The sequence below is a fragment of the Sciurus carolinensis genome, chromosome 3, assembly GCF_902686445.1.
Source record: "Sciurus carolinensis chromosome 3, mSciCar1.2, whole genome shotgun sequence".
Classification (NCBI taxonomy): Eukaryota; Metazoa; Chordata; class Mammalia; order Rodentia; family Sciuridae; genus Sciurus; species Sciurus carolinensis.
This window is the reverse complement of record NC_062215.1, coordinates 121,379,785-121,405,073: the sequence shown is the minus strand read 5'-3', so window position 1 is coordinate 121,405,073 and position 25,289 is coordinate 121,379,785. Positions and strand designations below refer to the sequence as shown.

The 25,289-nt window shown below is 34.9% G+C and overlaps 1 protein-coding gene across 6 annotated transcripts in view; it reads right to left on the bottom strand.

Moving 5' to 3' along the window:
- Positions 1–3,148: 3,148 nt before the first annotated feature.
- Dync1i2 (dynein cytoplasmic 1 intermediate chain 2) overlaps positions 3,149–25,289 on the bottom strand; it is a 55,310-nt gene continuing 33,169 nt past the window's right edge. For all 6 annotated transcript variants that reach the window (XM_047544071.1, XM_047544070.1, XM_047544075.1 and 3 more), the window contains 11 exons: positions 23,148–23,243; positions 22,782–22,944; positions 22,575–22,674; positions 21,771–21,896; positions 20,776–20,922; positions 20,311–20,424; positions 19,857–19,990; positions 18,860–19,004; positions 6,813–6,953; positions 4,799–4,924; positions 3,149–3,374 (listed from right to left, as the gene is read on the bottom strand). In XM_047544071.1, coding sequence (XP_047400027.1) covers positions 3,261–3,374; positions 4,799–4,924; positions 6,813–6,953; positions 18,860–19,004; positions 19,857–19,990; positions 20,311–20,424; positions 20,776–20,922; positions 21,771–21,896; positions 22,575–22,674; positions 22,782–22,944; positions 23,148–23,243 — 1,406 coding nt within the window. In that variant the 3' untranslated portion in view covers positions 3,149–3,260. The remainder of the gene's footprint in view (positions 3,375–4,798; positions 4,925–6,812; positions 6,954–18,859; positions 19,005–19,856; positions 19,991–20,310; positions 20,425–20,775; positions 20,923–21,770; positions 21,897–22,574; positions 22,675–22,781; positions 22,945–23,147; positions 23,244–25,289) is intronic.

Here is a 25,289-nt window from a genome sequence, read left to right as displayed (position 1 = left end):
GGAGCATTTTCTTTCTTTTTTTTTTTAAGTCTTTATTTTATTTATTTATTTTTATGTGGTGCTGAGGATCAAACCCAGTGCCTCACATGTGCTAGCAAGTGCTCTACCAACTAAGGCACAACTCCAGCCCCAGGAGTTATTTTTCCCAAACCTAGGAGGTCCCTACTTGCCTAGCTATCAGCAAGATGATAGCTGGAAAGTAAGAACTCCTTTCTTGTTATGTACCTTGGATTAAAAAAAAATTTTTTTTAAACTTCAAATGATCAGAAGAAGCAAAGCTGGGGCTAGGGCTGTAGCTCAATTGCCTAGCACGTGTGAGGCACTGGGTTTGATCCTCAGCACCATATAAAAACAAATAAATAAAATAAAAGTATTGTGTCCACCTATAACTAAAAATTTTAAAAAAGCAAAGCCATTGGCTTTTTAATTTAGACTTGTGCCCAATATTGAGGCATGATACTACCACCTTGGATGCCAAAGAGCAGTTGGAATTGTAACTGGAGCTCCATTCTAGCATACATTTGATTATGCAGCAGTTTGGAGAATAACAATGTCAATGTTGAAATACTGGGATTGTAGAAAAGACATTTAAAAGGTACTGCCCAACAGAAAGAGGAAAATTGATATGTTTTATAGATTTTCATTAAGGCCTTCCTTTCCACATGGTTCAACTGGTGGAGGTTACAGCCTATCTGTACTTGTAAGGAACAGAAAAAAAATCAACGTTCTTACATTGAAAGACCAGGATCAATCATTCCTAGCACTACATTCCTTTAGCTCCTGACCCTACACTTCTAAGTTATTCATTCCCTCACAATGCAGTATCTCAGCATTACTGCGACCACATTTTATATGAAGACATTTTCCTGAACTTTGTAGGGAACTGTATTTGTAAGAAGGAAGATTCTATCACTGAATATTTGGCTTACATGCTACCAAAAAATGACTTCAGAGATTTATTGCAAGTTAAATTATTGTTTGCAAAATTGAGTATCTTTCATCAATACAAGTAAGGATAATAATCTTTTAACTTCCCATTTCACAGGAAAACCAAACAGCAAAAATTAGCCAGAAAGCTATAACTTGTGTCCTGCTTAGGAAAAAAAGGAAACCAGATAATAATTTCTGTAGCTAGCTTTTCAAAATTGTCTTTCAGTTCTACAAGTATTAAGAGCTATAATAGACTTCTAGTCAACATAATCTTACCAGAAGATTCTGTCAATCATGACCATTTTAGTACTTTCTCTTCTGCTATTATATAGTCTAATTTAAATATAATTCCTTAAGGTAAATTCACGTGTTCCCAAAAAGGTATACTAAAATTAAATGTGCAAAGGTCTACATTAAGGTTTTGAGAGGGAGGGGGAGAAATTACTCCCCAAAATAAAAAACTCCTTGGTGTTAAGTATTTTGCAAATACTTACCAATTTTATTTTCTTTTTATAATTAAACACAACTTGAGTCTGGTGAGCATCTGATTTACCACATCTCTTGAGTTCCAGCCTTATTCAACATTGTATTTTAACAATTATGTGTTCCCCTTTTCCAGACATTTTTACAAACTGAGGGCAAGAATATTACTATTACAGTGAGTTCATGAATTTTTCTATACAAAGACAGTATGACTCTGCTGAAAGTAAACTTCTGACTCTGCCACTGTGAGATAACTTAAGATGTTATCTTTGGTACATAATGGACAATTGTGGGGGTCAATTTATGAAAACTGAATATACAAAAGTGGGAAATTGTTTGACATAATTTCAGTTAATAATTTTAAAGAGAGGAGGAAATCTAATTCACAATTAACTTAGATCAAAGAATGAGGCAAAGAATTAGCTAAAGTAACACCTGTCATAGGGGCAGAGCTAGAACTAGAGTCCGAGTTTTACTATTCCTGGTCAGTAATTCCTTATACTACAGAAAACTCAAAGGAAATTAATTTTGTTATTATTTAGAATTCTATCCCAACAAACTTTTGTTAGAATTATTAAAAATGTTCAAATTCTGATTACTAATCTTCCTTCCTACTTCGAATTCTATTGATTAAAAGTTAAACTTTAAAAGAACAAAGGAGGATGAAAGGAATGGACAATATAAAGTGGATAAAAATCAAGATAAGATCACAGTCCTTTCCTCTAGTCCTGAAACAGGTTGATTTCAATACTAATTCTTAGGTATTTATCACCTACCTTTCACACTTCTAGAGAAAGTGTGGGAACAGATCTGAAGGTGTGAAGTCGATTCAGTGCCAAAGTATGGGGCGGGGTTCTTTGAGCACTCTTCTTCATCCCTATTAAACCACAAAATCAATTTCTCTCAAAGGAAATTTTATTCTCAGAGAGCTCACATGTATAGTAGTCTCAATCAGTGAAAATAATAGGAGTTTTCCGTTTATTCTTTAAAGTAAGTATAGATGGAAAGAATTGCACAAAAGTTAACCTAGGGGAAATTTTTCACTGACAGATTATACAAACATCCATTCCTAATGCATAGGGAGATCTACAATGTCAAGTGTGGCATATTTTTTAAAAAATATTTTTTAAGTTGTTGATTGACCTTTATTTTATTTATTTGTACGTGGTGTTGAGAATCAAATCCAGTGCCTCACGCATGCTAGGCACAGTGCTCTACCACTAAGTGATAACCCCAGCCCCGCTATATGGCATATTTAAGGCACAAAGTTTTACAGGATTAAAAAGTAGCGGGTTAAAAGATATAGAGACTTTATAAAGTGATGGAAAGATTAAAATTGCAAGGAATGAAAATGAAAAGTTAACACATATTTGCTTTTATTTATAGATAACTACCTCATGAACTATAAAGAAGAGAAAGGATGTCAGAATGCAACTTGGACAGGTGTATGCATGCTGTGACTAAGAAGAAACAATGTTTCTCTATATTCAGGTTAGTGAGAACATTATTAGTTTAACAGGGACTTGTGATTATTTAAAATATGCAGAACTTGTTTAGTCTGTGCTTTAGAAATAACTATATAGTGTTATAAATTGAAAAGAACTCAAAAGAATAGTATTAAATATATCCCTGTGTTCTTCAGTCAGCTGTATTAAAAATGACAAATAAAAAATGCATGTTAATATAAAAAAGGGGCACTGTAAGATTTGCTTGCTGCATTAAATCAACAGTTTAATCCATGAAATTTCTCTTTAATTATCATTCAGACAAAAGCATGCAAACAGTCTTAGGATCTACTTAAGAGCCTTCCCCCAGTCCACTAACGGCTATACTCCTCTTTTTAGGAACTAAGCAGGTATTCTGGTAGCTGCTTCCTCTTCTGCATCAGCTCGGTTTGCATTAATTTCTGCAAGTGTTCGGCCGAACCGTGCCCATTCATCATTGCGGGGAACAGCGATCTGCTGTTAAAAGAAAGACAATGTTTTGTGTACCCTGAAATAAAAGATCATTTTACCTGCTATTATTCAGCTTGTTTTCAAATAATTTTTTCCACTAAAAAGTAATAATTGACCTAAATGGCCTTTCCATAATTACAGGGACTATAACAATGATTTACAACATTTCAAAACAAAAGATGGTGTTTGTGAAGTATGTTGTGACAGCCTCAGAAATGACTTTGCTATTATCACCATCAGTGCAAGAGAGAATAACAATGATGCTTTATAAATCTAACTCCTGTGTACTGTCTCATGGATTTTGCTGGTGGGAGTTCCTTTAAAATTTTTAGTTTATTCTTGTCTCATTCCTCCTTAGAAATAGTTTTTGAAACATTTATTTTCATTTGAAGAGAACCTTTCATGATTCCCTCATAAGAAGCTATGCTACTATTTCACATTTAGTGTTGTAACAAGAGAAAAAGGGAAAAAGAGGTTGCAGTTCTTTTGTTTAAAAGAGGCAGTCCAGTGATAAAAATTTTTGATAACTGCCAAAATAATATAATAGAGTCTGTCACTGCCAGGATTTGACACAAACCACTCTGTGATAAATGGGTGTACCTGCTTCTAAATCTACACTATCCCATAGGGTAGATACTAGCCACATGTAGCTATATTTAAAGTTAAATAAAACTTAAAATTTAGTTCTTCAGTTGTGCTGGCCACATTTTAATTATTCAATAACTACATGTGGCTAGTAGCTACCATATTAGACAATTGCAGATACAGAACATTTCCATCTGTGCAGATTAACTGGCTGTTCTAAATGATTCAATCTCCCTCCCTCCAGATCCAATTGCTAGAGGCCATGGGATATTCAGGCAGGATGGGGAATCATGAAATAGCAGAAGAAAAATGACAAAGTTACTAGCCAGGGCTACAATGGAGGGAATTAATCCTGGGTATTATATATAGCCAATCAGACTACTAAAGATGAGGGAGCTGTAACTTATCCTGTTGAATTCAGTTACAATGGCTTTGCATCAAGGATCAAGATTCACATCTCACAATCATCAGATAATTGTCCAAAGATACTACTTTTGGTTTCTACTATCTGGTCCAAACAAAGCTATATGAATAATAATAATAAAAACTTAGTTCTTTAAAATCCCAATGTCCATCTATAACTACACATTTCTTCTTCTGCCTGAAGAATTTTTAATTTCCAGTAACGTATTCTTCAAGAAACAAGGTACTTCCAATATATTGTACTAGTCACAAAATGTGCCCAAGGACACAGGACATCCAGCTTAGAAAGAAAATCTCAAGAGTTATTTCTGTGGTGCAAATTATATAAACATATGGTTTATACAATTCATGATCCTCAAAGATACCTTCACTATAATGCCACTAAATAGATGTGTCAAAAGTATACGCAGTAAGTCCCATACCTCTCCCACATCATATATAACAATCTGTCCTTCAGAATCACCCACGGCAATCTCTCTTCCAGAGTGGGTCCATCTTACACGATTAAGAGCAGGATTACCTTCCACAGAAATGCTGGCAGTTGGTACCTAAAGTCATTTAAAATATAGTGCAGTGTTAAAAGTTTCATCAAGATTTCTATAAATATGTAAAATAGTAATTCTTCTTCCAATCTGGCTGTTGTAAAAAAAAAAAAAAAAAAAAAAAAAAACCAACCATGAAAATGGATAAAGAATTTTCCCAACTTTCTTCCTATTCAGCAATATATTATGAATGACATTATAGTCAATCCTTGAAAATGGTTTGGGAAAATAAATTCTTATATAAGAAATTCTTACATGACTGGATATACCATTTTGAAATATCTCTTCTTCAATAAAGGATTCTTTATTGTTTTAACTTGAAGTAGTCAAGCTGTTTGAAAACACATTTAAGAGGAAAACATTTCAAAAGCCCTCATAAACAGATCATGGTTCAATTTTAGAGATAGGAATTACTTTTGTAGCTTGGATCTCTGATAGCTGAAACTTATATTTGATCCACAGTTCCTAAAAATAGTTCACACTGAAGGTATACCATGAATCTTTCTGAAACCCCTTTATATGCACAAACTTGCAGAATAAAGGCAGGATGATGGCACTAATATAGCAGCACCAGGTCCTTGGGTCTGACTGTGTCTCTCCTATGCTGAGGAAAAGGAGTTATTTGCCACACATGGAGCAAATAAATTCAGACTAAAAAGCCCAATAAAATTTTAAAGTTTTGAAATCTGACCAAAATAATTCTTTGATTGACACCAGTCTTCCCCAGATAATTAACTCAATATTGTTATTAAAAAACAAACAAACAAACCTGTTTCTTTCTTTCTTTTTTTTTTTTTTTTTGGTGCTAAGTATCGGATCAATCCCAGGGCCTCACACATGCTAGGCAAGCACTCTGCTACTGAGCTACATTCCCAATATAAGAAATCTATTCTGGTGTATTCTTTAACTATTATAGGAACACCCACATTTAATTACAATCGCAAATCTCTAGAACCAAAATCCAAACTAAGAAAATTAAATTGGTATCATTCTAGGTAAAAGGCATAATAAATTCCAATCATTTAGCAGGGTTTACTTAACCCCGTTTCCCAGTAGCAGTTGAATATACATCCCCAAACTACTCAGTCTATAGATCATAGTGTTAAAATTCTTACATTTCCAATATATAACTTCTTTGCCCTGAACAACCAACTATTTTGACTTCAGGGGATTTGGAGAAATACACAGAAATGTATTTCTCACAGAGAAATGTGAGAAAAGGCACAGTTAGTTTCTCCTCAACAACCATTACTCATGGAACTGCTAATATTACTTCTACCAACTAACAGTAACATAGAAATATAAGAACATTTTAAGCCTCTCTCTGTTGGTAAAAACACATGGCTAAAAATAAGTGATAGCTGCAATTAAATTTCACTGTTAATGTTATTTTAGTATAGCAATTAGGAAATCTGATGGTTTCTATATTCATTTTATAGTACAGGAACTGATTTCAATCCTTCATGGAAAAAGTCATCAAAATACATATCTCCTTCATTCAAACAAGTCAGGCTAAGACTAATATTTATGAATGATAATTCTATTAAAGCAAGGGATTAAGGTTAACATTACTTCAGTAGTCTGAAACTGTATTCCAGGCTATGAATGAAAAATATCCCAGCTGCCTTTTGAACAACACTTTGCCAGGACATTAGAGACAAGATACTGCTCATAAGTTAAAGGAAATGCCCCAGTGCTCATGGCAACGTTATTTCTCCCTTCAGTTCTGCACAGCATGTTGTTTGTATTTAGTGTACAAAGCTTATTTGGTTTCTTTGTGATGAAACCACAATCAGAGTCCTACATTTCTTTAGAATAAAAGGAATTTTACAAATTATTGATAAATCTCCAATTTTCTATTTTTCAGCGCAATTTTTGTTATTTTCCTACTCACCTCTGTATCATTATTGAGATTCCACAAATCCAATCTCCCCATGCCATCCACACAGGCAAACAAGGCTGGGTGGGTGGGTGACCACATAACATCATAAACATAGTCTGAATTATCTTCAAATGAATATAAAGGCTTGTTATTCTGAAAGGGAAAAGTTGATTCTTAGTACAGTAAAAACATGACAACTCACAAATCATTAAACTACTGATCACTGGAAATTTTGATGGCTTATATTCAACAGGCATCCCATTTTATGATATTTAACATAGCCTAGAAAAAGGTTTTATAATTTGTTTCATTATAGAATTACTTGGCATTATAAACTAAGAAACAGCTACTGGATTATGTTTTTTTTCTTTTAATTTGTAGATGCCACATCGGTTTTAAAAAGGAATGGAATGTGCTTCAAATCATTTGTTAGGGAAAGAATTCTGGGAAAAATGATAGCAATGGCAGTGTAATTTTTGAATCTCCTCTAAATCTCCCCATAAAACCAGAAAAAAACAACGAGGATGGCAAAGCAAAAATTCACAATGTCTATGGTAAAATCAGGTGACAAACCTCCAAGTAAAAGTAGGGGTAAACAAACCTCTGACAACCACAAGACCCACACAGTATCTGCATCTATGTTGGAAGAAGTGGGTTCACATATGAGAGCTCCTGAAAGCTAGAGCACAGAAGAGCCTCACAGTCAACAGGTGCTCACTGGACAGCACAGTGGGCCAGTCTAAGAACAGCAGCAGAACTAGGAGGAAGTTCAGCACCATCACCTTTATAAATAAATGCCAGTAGACTGCAATGCAGTAAGTAAGGTCTGACTGTGTGATCTGGGTCCTATAATCTCTCAAAATTAACAAATCAATGCTCCCTTCCTCAATAAAGTCTCACTGACGAGAAATGGCTGGAGGTAGAATCCAGTTGTGAAATACAGGACAAAAGGGACAAAGAAAAAGAGAAGGTTCAGATAAAAGTGGTGCAGAGGAACAGAAGAGGCACAAATCTCAGAAAGTACAAGATGAATATGTATTTCCACTTTACAAAAAACCACAGAAAAGATTTAACCTAGACCATGAAACTAGGAAAGCTATCCTTGCCATTCTCTTTTAAGATCTTAAGATTATAGAAAAATTTACTTTACTAATAGGTAATAAGTAACAGAAAGGATCTTCAAATGCATCACAGATCTAAGTGGAAGTACTAAAACTATAAGACCCTTAGAAGAAAGTACAGAAGTAAATCTGCATGACCTTGGACTCAGCAATGGTTTCTTGGATAAGAAACCAAAAGCTCAACTGAAAAAGAAAAATTAGATAAACTTCTATATCAAAATTAGTATGGTGGTACACACCTGTAATCCCAATAACTTGGGAGACTGAGACAGGAGGATCACAAGGCCAAGATCAGCCCGAGCAACTTAGCAAGGTTCTAAACAACTCGGTGAGACCCTGTCTCAAAATAAAAAATAAAAAGGACTGGAGATTTGGCTCAGTGATAAAGCACCTCTGAGTTCAATACCCAGTAACAAACAACAACAACAAAAGAAACCAACCAACAAACAAAAAAACTTTTGTGTTTCAAATGATAATTATCAAAAAAGTAAAAGGACAATTTACACAGTAGAAAAAAGTTTGCAAATCATGTTATCTTTTTTTTTTTTTTTTTTTTTTTGCGGTGCAGGGGATTGAACCCAGGTCTCAAGCACTCTACCAACTGAGCTATATCTCTATCCCTAATCATGTTATCTTATAAATGACATATTCAGAATTCTAACAGTAACCAATTTAGGAAAATATGCTCAACATTATCAGTCATGAGATGAATGCAAACATCACAGTGAGATATCACTTTACACCACTAGGATGACCAGAATGAAAAAGACAGAAAATAATAAGTATGAGTGAAGATCTGAGAAATCAGAACTCTATTTCTTACCTAGCAAGGAAGATAGATACCATGATCACCAAGAACCCTCATACCTTGTGGTAGGAAGGTAAAATGGTACAGTCGCCAGTTTGAAAACAGTTTGGCAGTTCCACAATTTTTTTTTTTTTTTTTTTTTTTGCGGTGCTGGGGATTGCCACAAAATTTTAAAAATTAGCATTACCACATGACCTAACAATTCTACCCCTAAGTATATACCCAAAAGAAATGAAAACCTGTTGACACAGAAAACTTGAACGTGAGTGTTCATAGTAACCTTATTCATAATAGCCAAAAAGTAGAAACTCCAAATGCTCATTAACTGATTAACAGATAAACAAAACAATCTATCTATTCAGTGGGCTATTATTCAACCATAAAAATGAATGTGACAACATGGATGACCCTTGAGAACATTATGTAAAGTGAAAGAAACCAGTACACATATTGTATGATTCATGAGATGCCCATAAACTATTCATATAAATAGGCAAATCCAGAGACAGAAAGTAGATTAGTGGTTTCTAGGAGTTGTGAAAAGGAAAATGAATAGCTGCTAATGGGTACAGTGCTTCTTTCTGAACTTTCTGAAAATATTAAAAAAAAAATCCAATCCCAATGACTTGGGAGGCGGAGGCAGGAGAAATGCCAAGTTTGATAGCAGCCTCAGCAACTTAGTAAGGCCCTGTCTCAAAAAATAAAAAGGACTGAGTATGTGGCTCTGTGGTTAAGCGCTCCTGGGTTCAAATCCCAATACTGGAAAAAGAATAAAAATAAAAAGAGAGAGAAATTGGTGATAGTATACTCACAGAAGTATTCATAAAGAACTATTGAATTATACTTTTGTATTTTTTTTTTATTTTATTTTATTTAGAGACAGGGTCTCACTGAGTTGCTCAGGGCCTTGTTAAGTTGCTGAGGTTGGCTTTGAACTCCTGATCCTTCTGCCTCAGCCTCCTGAGCAGCTGGGATTACAGGCATGTGCCACTGTGCCCAGCATGAATTGTACATTTTTAAAGGGTTAATTTTACAGTATATAAATTATCTCAATAAAATTATCAATTTTAAAAAAGAGATAAAGTGAATTTTTTAAAAAAGTGATAGACAAAGAAGATTAACAAAGACATATTTATACTCACAGATCCTGAAAAAGAAAACAAAAGCAATAATACAGAAAAAATACCAAAAATAATTCTTCTGGCTAGGCCTGGTGGCATGTACCTGTAGTCCAAGTTACTCAGGAGTCTAAGATAGGGCTGATGATTTGATCTCAGGAGGTTGAGGCAAGCCTAGACATATCAAGACCCTGTCTCTCATAAGAAAATAAAAGGGGACTTGAGATGTAGCTCAGTGGTAGAGCACATGCTCATCTCATGACCCTGGGTTTGATCCCTAGCACAGCAAAAACAACCAACCCCTGCCACACACACACAAATGATCCCGCAACCTCCACCCTCGTGTTCTCCCACAAAAAACCTCTCCTCTGACTACATATGGATTGACTATGTATGTGTGTGCACACTGAAGACTGAAGCCAGGGGTGCTCTACCACTGAGGTATAACTCCAACCCTTTTTATTTCAGGACATGGTCTCCCTGAGTTGCCCAAGTTGGCCTCAAACTTGTGTTGCTACCACCTCAGTCTTCTAAGTAGCTAGGGTTAGAGGTGTGTGTCACTGGGCTCAGTAAAACTAAACAGTGAAAGGGTACTCTGTGTATTTAGGAAATCTGACCAAAGGAAAAAAAAATCATTTCAATCATTTCAAAACCCAGGATTTTTAAAAAGACCAAGTTACAAGTAAGGAAAACAAAATCTGCTTGTCAGATTTTTTGACAATGCTCTTTGCCAGAAGACAATAGACTAACATAGTTAAACGTACTCAAAGAAAATGTCATGAATCCCATATATAATCAAACTATTCTTCATAACAATATACTCAGGAATATGATAATACTGTGCCCTTGAGCATCTTCTGAGATCCATGACTGAACAGACATCGACATGAGGACTGGTAGGTAAAGTAAATCACAAATGTAAGCTTCCCTTTATGGACATATAAACAATCTACAATTATAATGATATAAATGATATCACAGGAATGCAAAATCTAGACTATGAGAAACCCAAATGGATAACCAACTTGTTTCTTCTTCAAGAATAAAACATCAGGAAGAAGGAGAACCTATTTTTAGAGAGGGGCTTAAATGAGCTGGACATGGTGGCAGACTCCTGTGAACCCAGGTAGTGGGGAGGCAGATGAGGAATCAAAAGCTTGAAGACATCCTGGCAACTTAGCAAAATAATGAATAAAGAAAGGGCTTTGGGTGAACTGGGTGCAGTTGTACACTTATAATCCCCGTGACTCAGGATGTTGAGGCCAGAGGATTACAAATTCAAAGACTGCCTCAGCTACTTAGCAGATAAGACTCTGTCTCAAAATTAAAAATAAAAGGGGCTGGAGATGTAACTCAGGGGTAAAGGACCTCTAAGTTCAATACCTAGTACTGAAAACAAAAACAAAAATTCAAACATTGGCCATTTGTTAAAGTTATAAAATTATCACTGTTCATTTTAAGGGATATAGCAATAACAATAAGGTAATTTTTAAAAAAGACTGTCTTTTTGCAATAAATACTGGATATTTATAGAGAAAATTATATTATAGGTTTTTTAAACTTTTTTATTAGTTGTTGATGAATCTTTATTTATTTGTATATGGTGCTGAGAATTGAAGTCAGTGCCTTACACATGCTAGGCAAGTGCTCTACCACTGAGCCACAATCTCAGCCCCTATATTGCAGGTTTTTAAAAAAATAATTCATAAGCGTGGAGGGATAGAGGGAGCGGGTGTGGGTATAGATAAGACTCATCACGTGTTGATAATTGTAGAAATTAGGTTATGGGTACAGTGGCTTTATTATATTATTCCTCATGTTCTTGCATCTATTTGGAATTTTCCATAATAAAAAGTTTTAAACTGAGTTAAAATTTTTTTCAGATATGTTAGTGTCAACATCATGATCATCTTAGTAGCCAAAATTATTTATTTTTAATAAAAACCTTTTTTTCTTTTTGGAGGGGGGTTACTGGGGATTGAACTCAGGGATACTCAAACACTGAGCCACATCCCTGCCCTACTTTGTATTTTTTATTTAGAGACAGGGTATTCCTGAGTTGCTTAGCACCTCGCTTTTGCTGAAGTTGTCTTTGAACTTGCAATCTTCCTGCCTCAGCCTCCCAAGCTGCTGGGATTACCAGATGTGCCACTGTGTCCAGCTAATAAAAACTTTTTAAACAAAATTTAAAACTAAACCAAACACAGAGATTAAGAGGTTCTTTTTCTTTTTAAGATCACTGTTATGGGGCTAGGGATATATAGCTCAGTGGCAGAACACCTGATTAGTAAGCACTAGGACTGGGGATGTGGATTTGATCTCTGGTACTGGGGGAAAAAAAACACTGTTTACCTGCTGTTCTCCCTGACAATCATGCCAAATGAAGTCCCACTCTGAAGTAATGGTTTTTAACTTAGGATGTATATCACAGTCATCTGCAGAGCTCCTTAAATATGTAGATACAGAGTCCCACTCCAGATGCATTTCATTGGTATTTTTGGTGTTGTTCCACGAGTGATTTGATGTACACCAATAATTAAAAACTACTGTGCTAAAGTTTCTGACTCCTGAGGTGATAGTATTCATCTTCAGGAACATCCTATTTTCAAGCAATTCTATGGTCTTTTATCAAAAACTTTAAAACAAATTATTTACGATCATGCTTACATGCTTGGCTCTATAAAAATCTGTATGGGGAATTTGGTGTAGCTAGCTCAGTGGTAGCACACTTACCTAGAATGCATGAGGCCCTAGGTTTGATCCCTTGCAAAAGAAAGAAAAAAAGAAAAAGAGACAAAGACTCAACAAGCACTTCACAAAATGACCAATAAACTCAGGGAAGGGTGCTTTACTTCATTAGTGTGACAGTAACACAAAACCACCACTCAATGCAACTATGCCCACTGGAATGGTTAAAATGAAAGAAAATTCCAAGTGTAGTCAAGAATCTTGTTACTGGTGGATTATGAACTGGTAAAACCACTTTGGCACTTCATGGTAGCTATTTAAAACTGAAAGTATGCCTATACTGTGACCAAGTAATTCCACTTCTAGGTGTATGCTCAATAAAAATGACTATTTATGTCCACTGAAAGATAACGAGTATGCTCATGGCATAACTGTTTATAACAGCCCCAAACTGAAATTAACATAAATACCGTCAGCAGAATAAATATAAATTATATTTATATAATGGGATAGAGCAAAGAGAATGAACAATCTACAATTATACTAACAATATTACTCTCAAAAATATAATCTTTAGCAAGAGAAGTCAGAGACAAGTGTGTACATACTAATTTTTATAAATATAAAAAAACTATACAAAAATTAGGTAAAACTTATTTGTGATAAAAGAAGATTGCTAAATATCTCAGGAAACATTTTACCTATTGAATAGACAATTATGCATAGACAAAAGAAAGATGCATTATACTTGGGTAAAGACATTGCAAATTAAAATCCCAAAAGAATCATTTAAAATGTACTATTTTTTTTTTTTCTTACACTTAAAGGACTTCTGCCTAAATTATACAGAAGCAGCAGGGAAAGGTTGAAAAGGGACCTGCCCTCTCATCTCAGGTATGCCAGTAACTAGCTTCAAGGCTTTAGGAAAAATCACTACACCATTCTAAGTCCCCATTCCTTACTTATAAAACAAAGGCTTTGTATCTGTGGTTCTGAAGCTTGATTTTAATTGTAAACACCTAGGTCTGCTGTTACCTAGGTCTTCTCCTGGTTTAACTGGTCTGGGATGCAAGATGAGCACGGAAAGGTCTAAAGATTGCTCAGGTGATTCTAATGTGTGATTAAGACTGAGAACCACTGAACTAGATAATGTCTATAGGTCTCTGAAGCTCTAAAATTCTCACACATAAACGATTTGCAAAACATATTTGCCAAAAGAATGAATCAAAACAAAAAGCTTCTTTGAATGACAGATAGCATTTAAATAGGCAAAAATAGCTCATCCTGGTTCAGTGTGAGAATAACTATTGTCTGGTCAATGGACAAATCATATTCTTTTATAAGCTCAAGTTATATACAAGTTTAAAGAGTATCCCCCTAAAATTCATTCCTACCTGGTACCTGTAAATGTTACCTTATTTGGAAATAGGGTCTTAGATGTAATCAAGTTAAGATGAAGTCATGCTGCATAAGGGTGTACCCTACATCTAGCATGACTGGTGTCCTTTAGAGAACAGTTTAGAAACACAGAGGTACGGCAAGACAAACAGGTAGAATAATATTTGATGACAGAGGCAGAGACCAGAGTAATGCAGTTGCAGGTCAAGGAATACCAAGGACTGCTGGCCATCATCAGAAGTTAGGAGAGAAGCATGGAACAGATTCTCTCAGAACGACCAAAAGTAATCAGCCTGCCAACACCTTTGTTTTGGAATTCTAGTCTCTTAAACTGTATAGAAATCATTTCTGTTGTTTCAAGTCACCCACATGATAATTTGTTATAGCAGCAACAGAAAACTAATGAAGATAATTTTCCAGAGCTGGGATAACTGGAGAATTCTAGATTAATAACAAAGAGAGCCTCTCTAGTAAATATTTGAAGGTAACAGTGAGGTGATCCCTAGAAGTGGTAAATAAATATGTCCTTAACTTGGATCAGAAGAGAGAGATTCCCTTTAAGAGAAATTATTCTAAGTTCAGAAATAACTTCTTATATAACCCAACTGAAGACAAACTTTTTGAGGAAGATGTCTGTTAAAAGCCTAGAAATACAAAGCAGAGTCTTACAAGGAAAATGAGGACAGTACCTATTTTAGCATTGTCCAGGAGCAGAGTCTCAGAATTACTACCCCATGGTAAGGCTATCTCTATTTAAAGATGAGTGAATCAAGCTATCTTAGCTTGATGCCACTGAATATTCAAATTATAAAACTTCTTTTGTTCTAATTCCTGGCTCACCAAGCAATCTTCTGATTATAATTTGGCTTCCCATGTGGGTTGTCTACAGGGAAACAATGAGCTGGTCAAGCCAGCAGGAGTATCTGGTCCTTCTGGCAGTTAGGTTTCTCACTATAAATTAATAAATTGATATTCTCCAATGTATCAGTGTCTTAGGAGCCCGTTAGTTCCATTCAGCACTCCTTTGTCTAATCAACTCTAGTAGGCTGAATATGAAAAGGAAAGGCTCAACACTGGCCAGTGGCAAGTTACTGAGGCAAAGGCTGCTAGGCAGGTCTGGGCCAGCCTTCCCCAAGAAATACCTCAACTTGACAGCGTTTTTTCATTTTAACTACTCTATTATGTGCATAGTTGTTTTTAACCCTGTTGTAATGCTAATGCTATCTGAAAGTTAAATAGATAAGCTGTTGAAATAAAGAGGACCTTTGAGACATCAGGGATTGTGAAATTTTTCAAGGTATGTATGGATTATAAAAGTCTGAATCTACTTTATGAAATGACCAGCCTAACAATCTTAACTTTGTCACCTCATGGAAATATGGTTCTGATAAATGTTTATTCTGAAACAAGAACATATTGTGCATACATTAAAACATCCTGCCGTTCAAGTAAACAATTCGTGTATTTTAAGAGTAACCTGTAATAACTATGGTTGAAGGTGACAGAACTTCAACTAATTTACCAGGTATCCCTAATCAAGCTCTTCCACAATCCTTGGGTTACTCTGAAGAAGCTTTCACTGCTCATTTGTTCTCCCTACAATTTTTTAGACCTGTCAAAGTGCTCCTGCTGTGAACTTCCAAATTTGGTATTTTGAAGTGGTAACAGTGTTTACCAAATGTATTAGAAGCAATCCTTGATTGGCTTAAACATCACCAATATGTTGAAGAATCTATTTTTGTCTGTCTTCTATTCTAAAAATAGATGGATTTGATAAAGTAATACAAATAATTTGATGAACCACTATTTGACTGAATTATAAATTCACTGACCAGGCAAAGATTATAAACTGGTGCAGAAATAGATTAAACTAAATTTGAGGGAGTGTCAAAGTGGGATTTCCACAGATTTTTACAGGACTTATAAAATGAGAAGGAACCTTGTTTGTGCTATTGGGGCAGAGCTGGCCCTTAAAGGACACAGTGATATCTAATGATTAATTCTTCTACCTTATGGGAACTCAATTCCAAGAATAAGAAAGTACTTTTTAAAAGGAAAGGCAGAGGAGCAAAAATGTTTAAAGTAGGTTAAATTTATAAATGGTTTAAAAAGCTTAAAGTGGATTTTTTTTTTTTAATCCCCAGTAGAATTAGGGATTGAACCCACCACTTAGCCACATCCCTAGTCTTTTTATTATTTATTTTGCTAAGTTGCCCAGGCTGGTCTTGAACTTGTAATTCTCTGCCTCAGTCTCCTGAGTGGCTGGGACTATAGGTATGCACCACTTTTGGTCCAGCTGGAAAAATGTTTTTTAAAGGCAATTTTAAAACACGGCTTATTACACATTACCATTCATGACCTATTAACATTGTCTATTATTCATTATTACAGTACAGGGGCTCCTTTGAGTTTTTCAGTAGCGCACAAATAAATACCAGTAATAATTAAAGTAGGAAGTATAAATTCAAGATCAAAAATCACAACTCTGGGAGCCACAGTATGGCCATAAAAACATCTACTTAGCATATTGTTGCTACTTGAATTTAAGTGCAGAAAAGTTAGAATAACAACTAATTTTTCTGATAACATTTCAGATGGTAGTTGGACACTCAAAAAAACACCCTATTCTATGCTGATCCATCCTTTGGCCACTAACGTTAGAAGGATGTTGGGGCAGGGGAGTAGTGTATATCACGATTGAACAAATAAAGGAAGGAACAATGTATAGTTTAATTAGCAAGGAAAGTGAGTCTATGGCCCTTATTCAAAATCCATGTCTATGTTGAAATATAGTAAAATACAAGAAAAAAATATCAGCCACCCAACAACTAGCTATGTAGTGGTACCACAAAACCAAATATCAACCAGTCTGCTATCACAGATAAGTTCTGTTCTTGATTAGGCAAGATGAACTCTTCATTTTCAAATCCTGTTGTTAATGTATATAAAGGTGGAAACCTCAAATTTAAAGCCAAAAGGAGACTAGCAAACTGAAGCCTCAAGACTTAAAAAATCAACCACCAATCTAGTTGAAAAGTTTCTTTTCAACTATCAAAAGAGGATGCTGGCTAAAACCTAACAGAGACATAATGTCTCCTGTGACTACACACAGGACTACTAAGGTAAAAGCACATCCAGAAATCTAGCCGCATACATGGTCGTTGAAGCTTAAAGCTTACAGAGAAATAATTGGCTTCATCTTTCTAATTCTGTTTCTTGCTTTGGTTTTACTAGCTAGATTATGCATTTATTTGCTAATGGTTGTAATAATCTTCTTCGTCTACCTCTTCCCAACTGTATACATTCAAGAACCTTCCAAGAAAGAAACAAATGGTTTACTGAATGCATTTAGGCTCTAATCTCCATAAAGAGGAAAAAGGAACTGAACACTGGTGCCTATTACATGCTATATACCATGTTAGGCACTTTTCTAGATGCTTCCTTATTTAGTTAAGATAAGTGCTAGCCAGGCTCAGTGGTGCATGCCTATAATCCAAGTGGCAGGAAGATCATGAGTTCAAAGCCAGCCTCAGTATCTTAGCAAGGCCCTAAGCAACTCAGGAAGACCCTGTCTCTAAATAAAATATAAAAAAGGAGCCAGGTGCGGGGGTGTATGCCTATAATCCCAATGGCTCCGGAGGATAAGGCAGGAGGATTGCCAGTTCAAAGCAAGCCTCGGCAACTTAGGGAGGTCCTAAGCAACTCAGCAAGACCCTGTCTCTAAATATAATACAATAAAGGGCTGGGGGACGTGGCTACCAGGGTTCAATCCCCAGTACCATCTCCCAGCAAGAAAAAAAAAAGGTAAGTACTATTTTTATTTCTGTTAATGTCAAACCTGGAAATTCTCAATTTTAAAAGGCAAGTTTTGAGAGGCAGAGAAGCAGAGTTTTCTAACTCATTTCATATTAGATTGAAAGCAGGCACCAAGACAGGGTGAACAGTGAGTTCATCCCAGATTTCTAAGGCAGCACTCAATAAATAAACAGGAGTTCACTAATAATGAAGGGCATTCTTTTAAGGCCACTAGGTTTCCTCAAAGAAACTGAAGAACAAAAGAAGGGTTCTAAACTATCTCATGATGAACTACTCAAAAAGTCAATATTTAGGATAAGGTAGATGGACAGAAAAAATAAAGCACAAAAAATTTAACTTAAGTTTAAGCAGAATCTGATATGTGAAATATGCAGTTTTATCACCAATAATGCAATACTGCATCAAAGTTAAGGTGCTTTAATTATAAAATGGGATTAAATGAAACTACAAAATGCCTATCATAGCAGGCAATGTTCCCATATGAATTTGTCTTAAGACTTTTAACCAGGCAGGGCAAAGTCGTATTTATTGGAATTGCTTATGGATCAGAAAGCATTTTATTACATAAACATGTGTTTCAAATAAATGATGTTTATTAAGACCAAGGCAAATCATTATAGAATGACAACAACAACAAAGGATCCATACCTTTTCACAATGCTTTCTTAAGAAACATTAAGGTTTATTACGTATAGCCTTAGGCCTATGAATCCATTTCTGTCTTTTCTCTACTTCCTACCAGCTCTGTGAACCACTGTAGCTCTGAATAAGCGTCTAAGTCCTCCAAAGAGCAAATGTATGGTTTTTGTGCTGGGTTGAAATGACAACTATATGAGGTACCATGAGAGATACCCAAAGGCTTTTTCCCCATTTCAGTTCATGGTAAACAGTTCTGTGCTTGAAAAGCCTAACTTTGCAGTATATTTGCCAGCATACTTTTAAGAAAACGACATCATCACTCATGCTCTATGTAACTTCTTATCAACTATGATTTATTTGTAAACAATTCTAAGTTATTTAAAACCTTTCCATCTTTCCTATGTAGTATTAGAGCACCACCTTGTGTCAAAAATCTGACCAAATGAGCAGATATATCTATATTTTAGATACCTTAGTTGTCCAAAGTTTTACTGTCCAGTCAAATGATGAAGTGACAAAAAGATGTGAGAAGTCTACTGCTCCAACAGCTGCATGGCAATGGATGCCAGTGATTGGTCCTTGATGTCCCTCAAACATCTCACTGATTCCAGCTTTGCTATTTCATAAAAGTAAAAATGTTAGGGAAGTCTTAAGCAGTCCACTCACAAACACATTTTGTGATGGGTTTATATATCAGACCTCGACTTAATTTCTGCAAACTTAACTCTCTGCTCATAATGCATCAGAATAACTTATGTTAGTGTTATTTTGTCCAGATTTGATAATACTACTCAAGCAGTTAAGTACATTTTGGAACCATAAACACCATGCTGTTGACAAGAGAATTCAAAAGTATAATATCTGAGGTGGCAGGATTGAGACAAAGGAATACTACATGTAAGAGAGCCGATCTGGACTACTTTCAAATCACAAGGTTTGAAGTAAAGGTGATCTGTATTTGAGATGAAATCCAGACAATCTTTTTTAAGGAAGCAATTGATAAAGGTACAGCTAGACAATTTCAAAACAGATTGAACAGCAGGAAAAGTACTAGTCAATTTAAAGTGTGTACGTGACATTACTGTATGATTATCAGGAGGACTGAACTAAAGCACAAAGTCCAAATCAATAAAAAATGGGAAAACAGCTGAAAATCTTACTTATAAATTTGAAGGCCAGTATGTGGCATGTGCGAATTGTATTTGTAATTGCAGAATTTTTTCCCTACCACTAACTTCTTAAAGTTAACAAATGCACACAAAAAACACAATCCACAAAATTCAGAATATGTCATGAATTGAAAATACTTTTAAAAAAGTTAACTTTTAAGTTTATATGCCTGAATTCAATCTGTCACTAATAATGGGTAGTTCTCGGACTAATTTCTACTTAAATAAGGGACAACTTGTTTCAATGGGATTATTCAAGGGGGAATTTTAAATAAGTGCAAATTCCAGTTTATATTTACCTGCCGTGGCGGCATGCTGTATAAACAGAACCTTCTTCACTCCCAACAACAAAGTTGTTGACATCTCCAACAGGGAAGGACATAGATGTCACAGCTACTGCCTTTGACTGTTTGTGAACCAACTCCATGCTATCCTACATAGGGAGAAAAAAAAGGGGGAAAAAAAAAAAAAAGAAAAATTATTTTGTAAACTTTCAATTTTACATTTTCAAAGAAAAACTTCTAGTTTTAAACAATTCTAAGGCATTTTTTTAATATACTACTTATGTAAACCACAACTAAAGCAATCATGTTTGAAAATAAAAGATACACATAGCACAGTACTTTTAACACATGTTCAGATTTATAATCTGTTATTATATTATGAAAGTTTATGAAAAATGTATGTTGGGTATATACACAGTTAAGAAATAACAACATACCTCAAAATTTCAGTTTTGCAAGTTGAACCTACCTGTGGATGGGAAAGCATGTCCAGACTCCATGAACATATTTTTCCATCGGTGGAGATGCTGATCAGATTGTGAGCATTTTGTGTTCCAACAACATTTACACAATAGACAGGGTGCTAGAGACATTAAAGAAAGTTTTCAGGGATTATTTTACTAAAAAAAGCAAAAATTTTAGCTTAATCAGAGGTATTCTGTTTCATATCAAAACAGTGTTGTAACTTGAGGTTATTTTTAATGTGCAGTTTGCTGCTATTCTATTGATTAACAAAAGGTTGTCTCAGAGGAGACATAAGTTCCTGATAAACAGATCTCCCAAATAAAGAAAAAAGGCCTTTGTTCTTGATTGCTAACCGATAAGGAATACATACATCAAAGGACACATATTGAAACCACTCTGATAGACACTACTAAGTAGTTAATAGTGAAGGAGCATAGAAATCTAAGGGAAATAACCTTATTATACTTACTGTGTGTGCAGCAGCTGATAGTGGAGTTCTTTGCACTGGAGTTCTTTTATTGCTACGGTTATCCCAAAGCACAATTTGGCCTGAATATGTACCACCAACGACAAGATTTGGATGAAATTTTGCAAATGTAGCAGACATCACCGCTGACTAAAAGTAAGTGGGATTTTTATATTTAAGTGTTAAAAGTCTAATGAGTTATAAAATCAATTTATTATTCAAAATATTTCCCTCTGCATTGAAGGTATTAGTAGCTATTGAGACAAATTCATTAAATATTTAGAATATTTTTTGCTTAAAGTCAGATGTAATGATTGCCTACATAACTGTATTTTCAAAGCAATTTATCAAAAAAAAGTAAAAGTAAAAGTTATTTCATTTGATAACAGTATTAGAAAGAAAAATGGCCTTGCAACTGACACATGACTATAATCTTACATACTATATATAGTTTTAATTCAGGTTAAGTGTTTACTTAGGATTATGACATTATTAAAAGATTTTAACTTCACAACCAGAAAAGACTTGCAAATTCTGTCTGTTAAATCCACTTAAAAAATCTGCATCTGTTTCCTACTTGAACCACATGTTTCTACTTAAAACTATCTAGTTCCAACTCCACAGGCCATGTATAAGTAATTCAGTGGGCAAACCATCTAACTGTGTATTCAGTAAATAAGTTCCTGAGAAACTCCCTGTAGAAATAAATTTTATAAAAGATTCCTTATATGTGATCAATCACAAGAACAGAAAATCATAACTGCAAAGGGCTTTCAGTGTGATTAAACATTATAAGACATGTCAGAAAAGCTACAAAAGCCAGATTATGTTGAACTGAGAAGTCAGTTTTCTGTTAACATCTGTTTGCAAACATAAAGTGGTTTAGTAAATGCCAATCCAATGAAATCATTATGTTGACAAGAACAGAAAAAAGGCACCTGTCTAAATTCATTAATGAATCTTTAAACTTGAGAAAAACTGCTGAAAGACCATCTTACCTGGCAGTGGAACACATACTCTGGAGTAGTTTTTTTGTATTTCATATTCCACACAAGGGCAACACCATCAGGTTCATGAGGAGCATCTTCATTGTTATTATAGGAAGCCACAAGTAACTCCGGATACTGCTCATAAGAATCAAGTGGAAAAGAAAGGGAATGCATGATAAGAACTATTTCTTGACTATCAGATTTTTCTGAAAATACAAATATCTAACACTTCATCAAGAAAGATGTCTTCTACTTACTTATCTTTATCAGATTATTCTGAAAGTACAAATAGCTAATATTTCACCAAGAAAGATGTCTAGAGTTATATTCATTTGGATATTAGTACAATTTTATTTATTGTTTGTTTTGGAGATGGGATCTTGTTAAGTTGCCCAGGTTGGCATTAAACTTGTGAGTCCTCCTGCCTCAGTCTCCTGATTAGTTGGAATTACAGGCACATGCCACAGTGCCTGCCATTAGTACAATTTTAAATTAGTACAGTTAATTATTTAAAATATTTTAACATTAAAACATTTAATTGAAGTATGTTTTTGCATTTCATACAAACTATTTTGTGAGTAACTGAAATTAGTAAAACTAGGTTTTGGCATAGGGTTCTGAATTTCAAATATAAATAGTGTTTCCATTTCTTCTAAAATACTTAAGACAAAATGCATAGAACCATCATTCATAATTCAATTTTAAATGATACATATTGATTTAATTATACAAAGTTCCTATAACTAAAATAAAACCACATGCTAATTATAATTAAAAATAAGTTAATAATAACCAATTTTGTTATATTTTTACCTGAGATGACCAATCCAAACAACTAACAACCCGATGCTTTGACCAACGTTCATCAAAAAATTGCCGGTTTAATGACAGTTTAGCACCTGCTTGAATCTCTCTATGGAAAAAAACAAACCCCCAAAAAGACTGTTATAACTTATGTCATTCTTAATCTTAAGATAATTTAATACTGCTGAAGCTGAAGTGTTATCAATTAAACATTACCCTTCTTTGTCTTCCAAATCTCTCCCACTGTAGTCAAAGAAGATGTTAATCTGTTCGGAAAGAGCTCTTTCTACAATTCTTGTAGAATGGTCAAAGAAACTTAAAAATTCCTCTGAGTGCAAGATTTGTTGCTTTTCTTCTTCAGTCAGCTCATGAGGTGGAGCTGGAAAAGAATTTTTTTGAGGTATGATTTATGTTAGTCAAATCATGTCAACTCATTGTAACAGGAATCAGGGATGCCACACATTCTTTTTTAACATTTACCTCTTTTTATTTAGAGCATTGCATTCTATTTTAATTGTCTAATGAATAATAAATCTTAAGAGGAATCAACAAAAAATTTTAAAGTTAAATCCTTTAAGATACCTTTACTTTCATTTTCTTCATCTTTTTTTAAAACTTTCTCTTCTTCAGGTTCAATAGGTGGTTTAGGAGTCACTACATCATCTTCTTCCTCTTCATCTGAAAAACGGAAAAAAAAAATATTATTTTTATGAAAATAGCTGGTATCTCTGAGATAGTATTTCAAAAGGTATCACAACTCCCTAGATAAAAGAAAAAGCAAGCCACTGTGCCAAGAACAAGTACAAACAATATGAACTTTCCCAACATGATCTTGAAGAATTAAGTGGAACCTCTTGCTTTTTATATACACCTATGTGGTACAACAGTCATACTAAATTCTATAGCTACATAAGAGAAAACAAGATATATAAGCAAGTAGGATGAATTCCTCATGGAAGTCTTTAAAAGCTTGCAAGCATTTATCATTCCAGACAGAACAACATGCAACTCCTGCATAGTTTTATATAGCATGCTGACACATTAATGCTGTAGAATGAAGAAAATCAAATGTCTAAAATAGCCCACAGAGCTGGCTGCTTACTTGTGATCTGAAACCATCAGTGTCTAATGGGTCTTCATATGGCATAAAGACGGCTTACATTAACTCTCAGGTTGCTATTTGAGAGGCAGATAATAGCTACAGGACACATTTTCTATTCTGTCATTTTAAATGCAAGTCTCATTGTCCATCGTTGTATGATGTGACAATGAGCATTTATAATAATGCTTTCTTTAATTTTAATAAAACTATATATTAAGATATACATTTCTAAGACTAAATTACCAAATCTCACATTCCCAAACTAGGTAGTAACTTAATTTATTTAAAAATGTTACAGGACATGTAACCCTGTCTACCCTATTTTTTTGCAACAAACAGAGATAGGTTTTTATGAAGATAATATTTATTTTCCTTACTAAGCATGTGTTATCTGTCTACAAGGGGAGGCAGCAGACACCTGCAGCACAATGTATCTCAAGTAATGAGAGCCTGTTCAACATAGGGACTTCACTTGTTAGTTATAGTCATTTCCTTGACCCGTGTACAAAATTATCTAAAACACACATACATACAATGTACACAAAAGAATGGTCAAGGATGGGAACCAGCTGCCAAGTCAAGGTCCCAGCAGCCAGGCCAGCTGACTAGATAGCAACAACCAGATGGCACTGCTGGGATTGTGTCTTTCTGCTACAAGGTGGCAATGGGATGGCATAACATTCTTACGCTTGACTGCCTCCAATCCTGTGTCTCTCCCCAATGGTGAGCCTGTGCAATTACCCGCACTCCAGGAGGCCTACAGACAAGCCTTTACCCTGCAAACAAAATGCAGCTTGTAGGCCACACCAGCTGCCAAACCACACACATAGTGTTAGGCTTAGAGAGCTATGAAAATCTTTCTAACTCTATAGTATAAGCAATAAAAATATAACTGTACCTGTGGAAAGAAAGCTTCAAATGACACTGTATAATGCACACAATGATACAACCTCCAACTTAATCAAAATGATAATGACGTATGCCAATCCTACATTACTTGAAATTGAGCGATTTTTACGTTCTGACAAGTTTACAGAACTAGGATAAATGGCACGAATGATTTCAATATATGCTCATACTTTTGAACCAAATGGTGAAGGTTAAAATTTTTCCTTTCAAGGGCCTCAATCAGCCACAAAGGAAAACAGTAATCACTGTCTTTTCAGCCAGCCCAACCGCATTTGTCAGCCCTTTCTCCGTCAATGCAGCCAGAGCAATCAACCTGCCAAACATTCAGAATGGAAAAACAATCTGAAAATACAGGGTATAATGCACCTGCCAGTGAAAATGGCCATTTCAAGAAAAGCTAGTGATCTCAGTGACCCTGCTGAGGAGGCGGTGGTGCAAAGGGGAAAGAACACGTAAAAGAATTCTTAGTGATCGCCACTCTCTTGCACATTGACACTTCCTTACAAAGCATGCCAATTACAGCTTTTGTGCTACTTAAAAAAATGAAAGCTTTTTTGGGCAAAATAATCACATAGAGAAACAGAAAGACACTACTCCTTTTTAGATGAATTCTCATATATGACAGATTATTAATCTGAAAACAGTATAACTGCTGGCAATGCTATACTATACTGCTCAAACATTAGGATAAAATTCTGCCATAGTCATCTGCA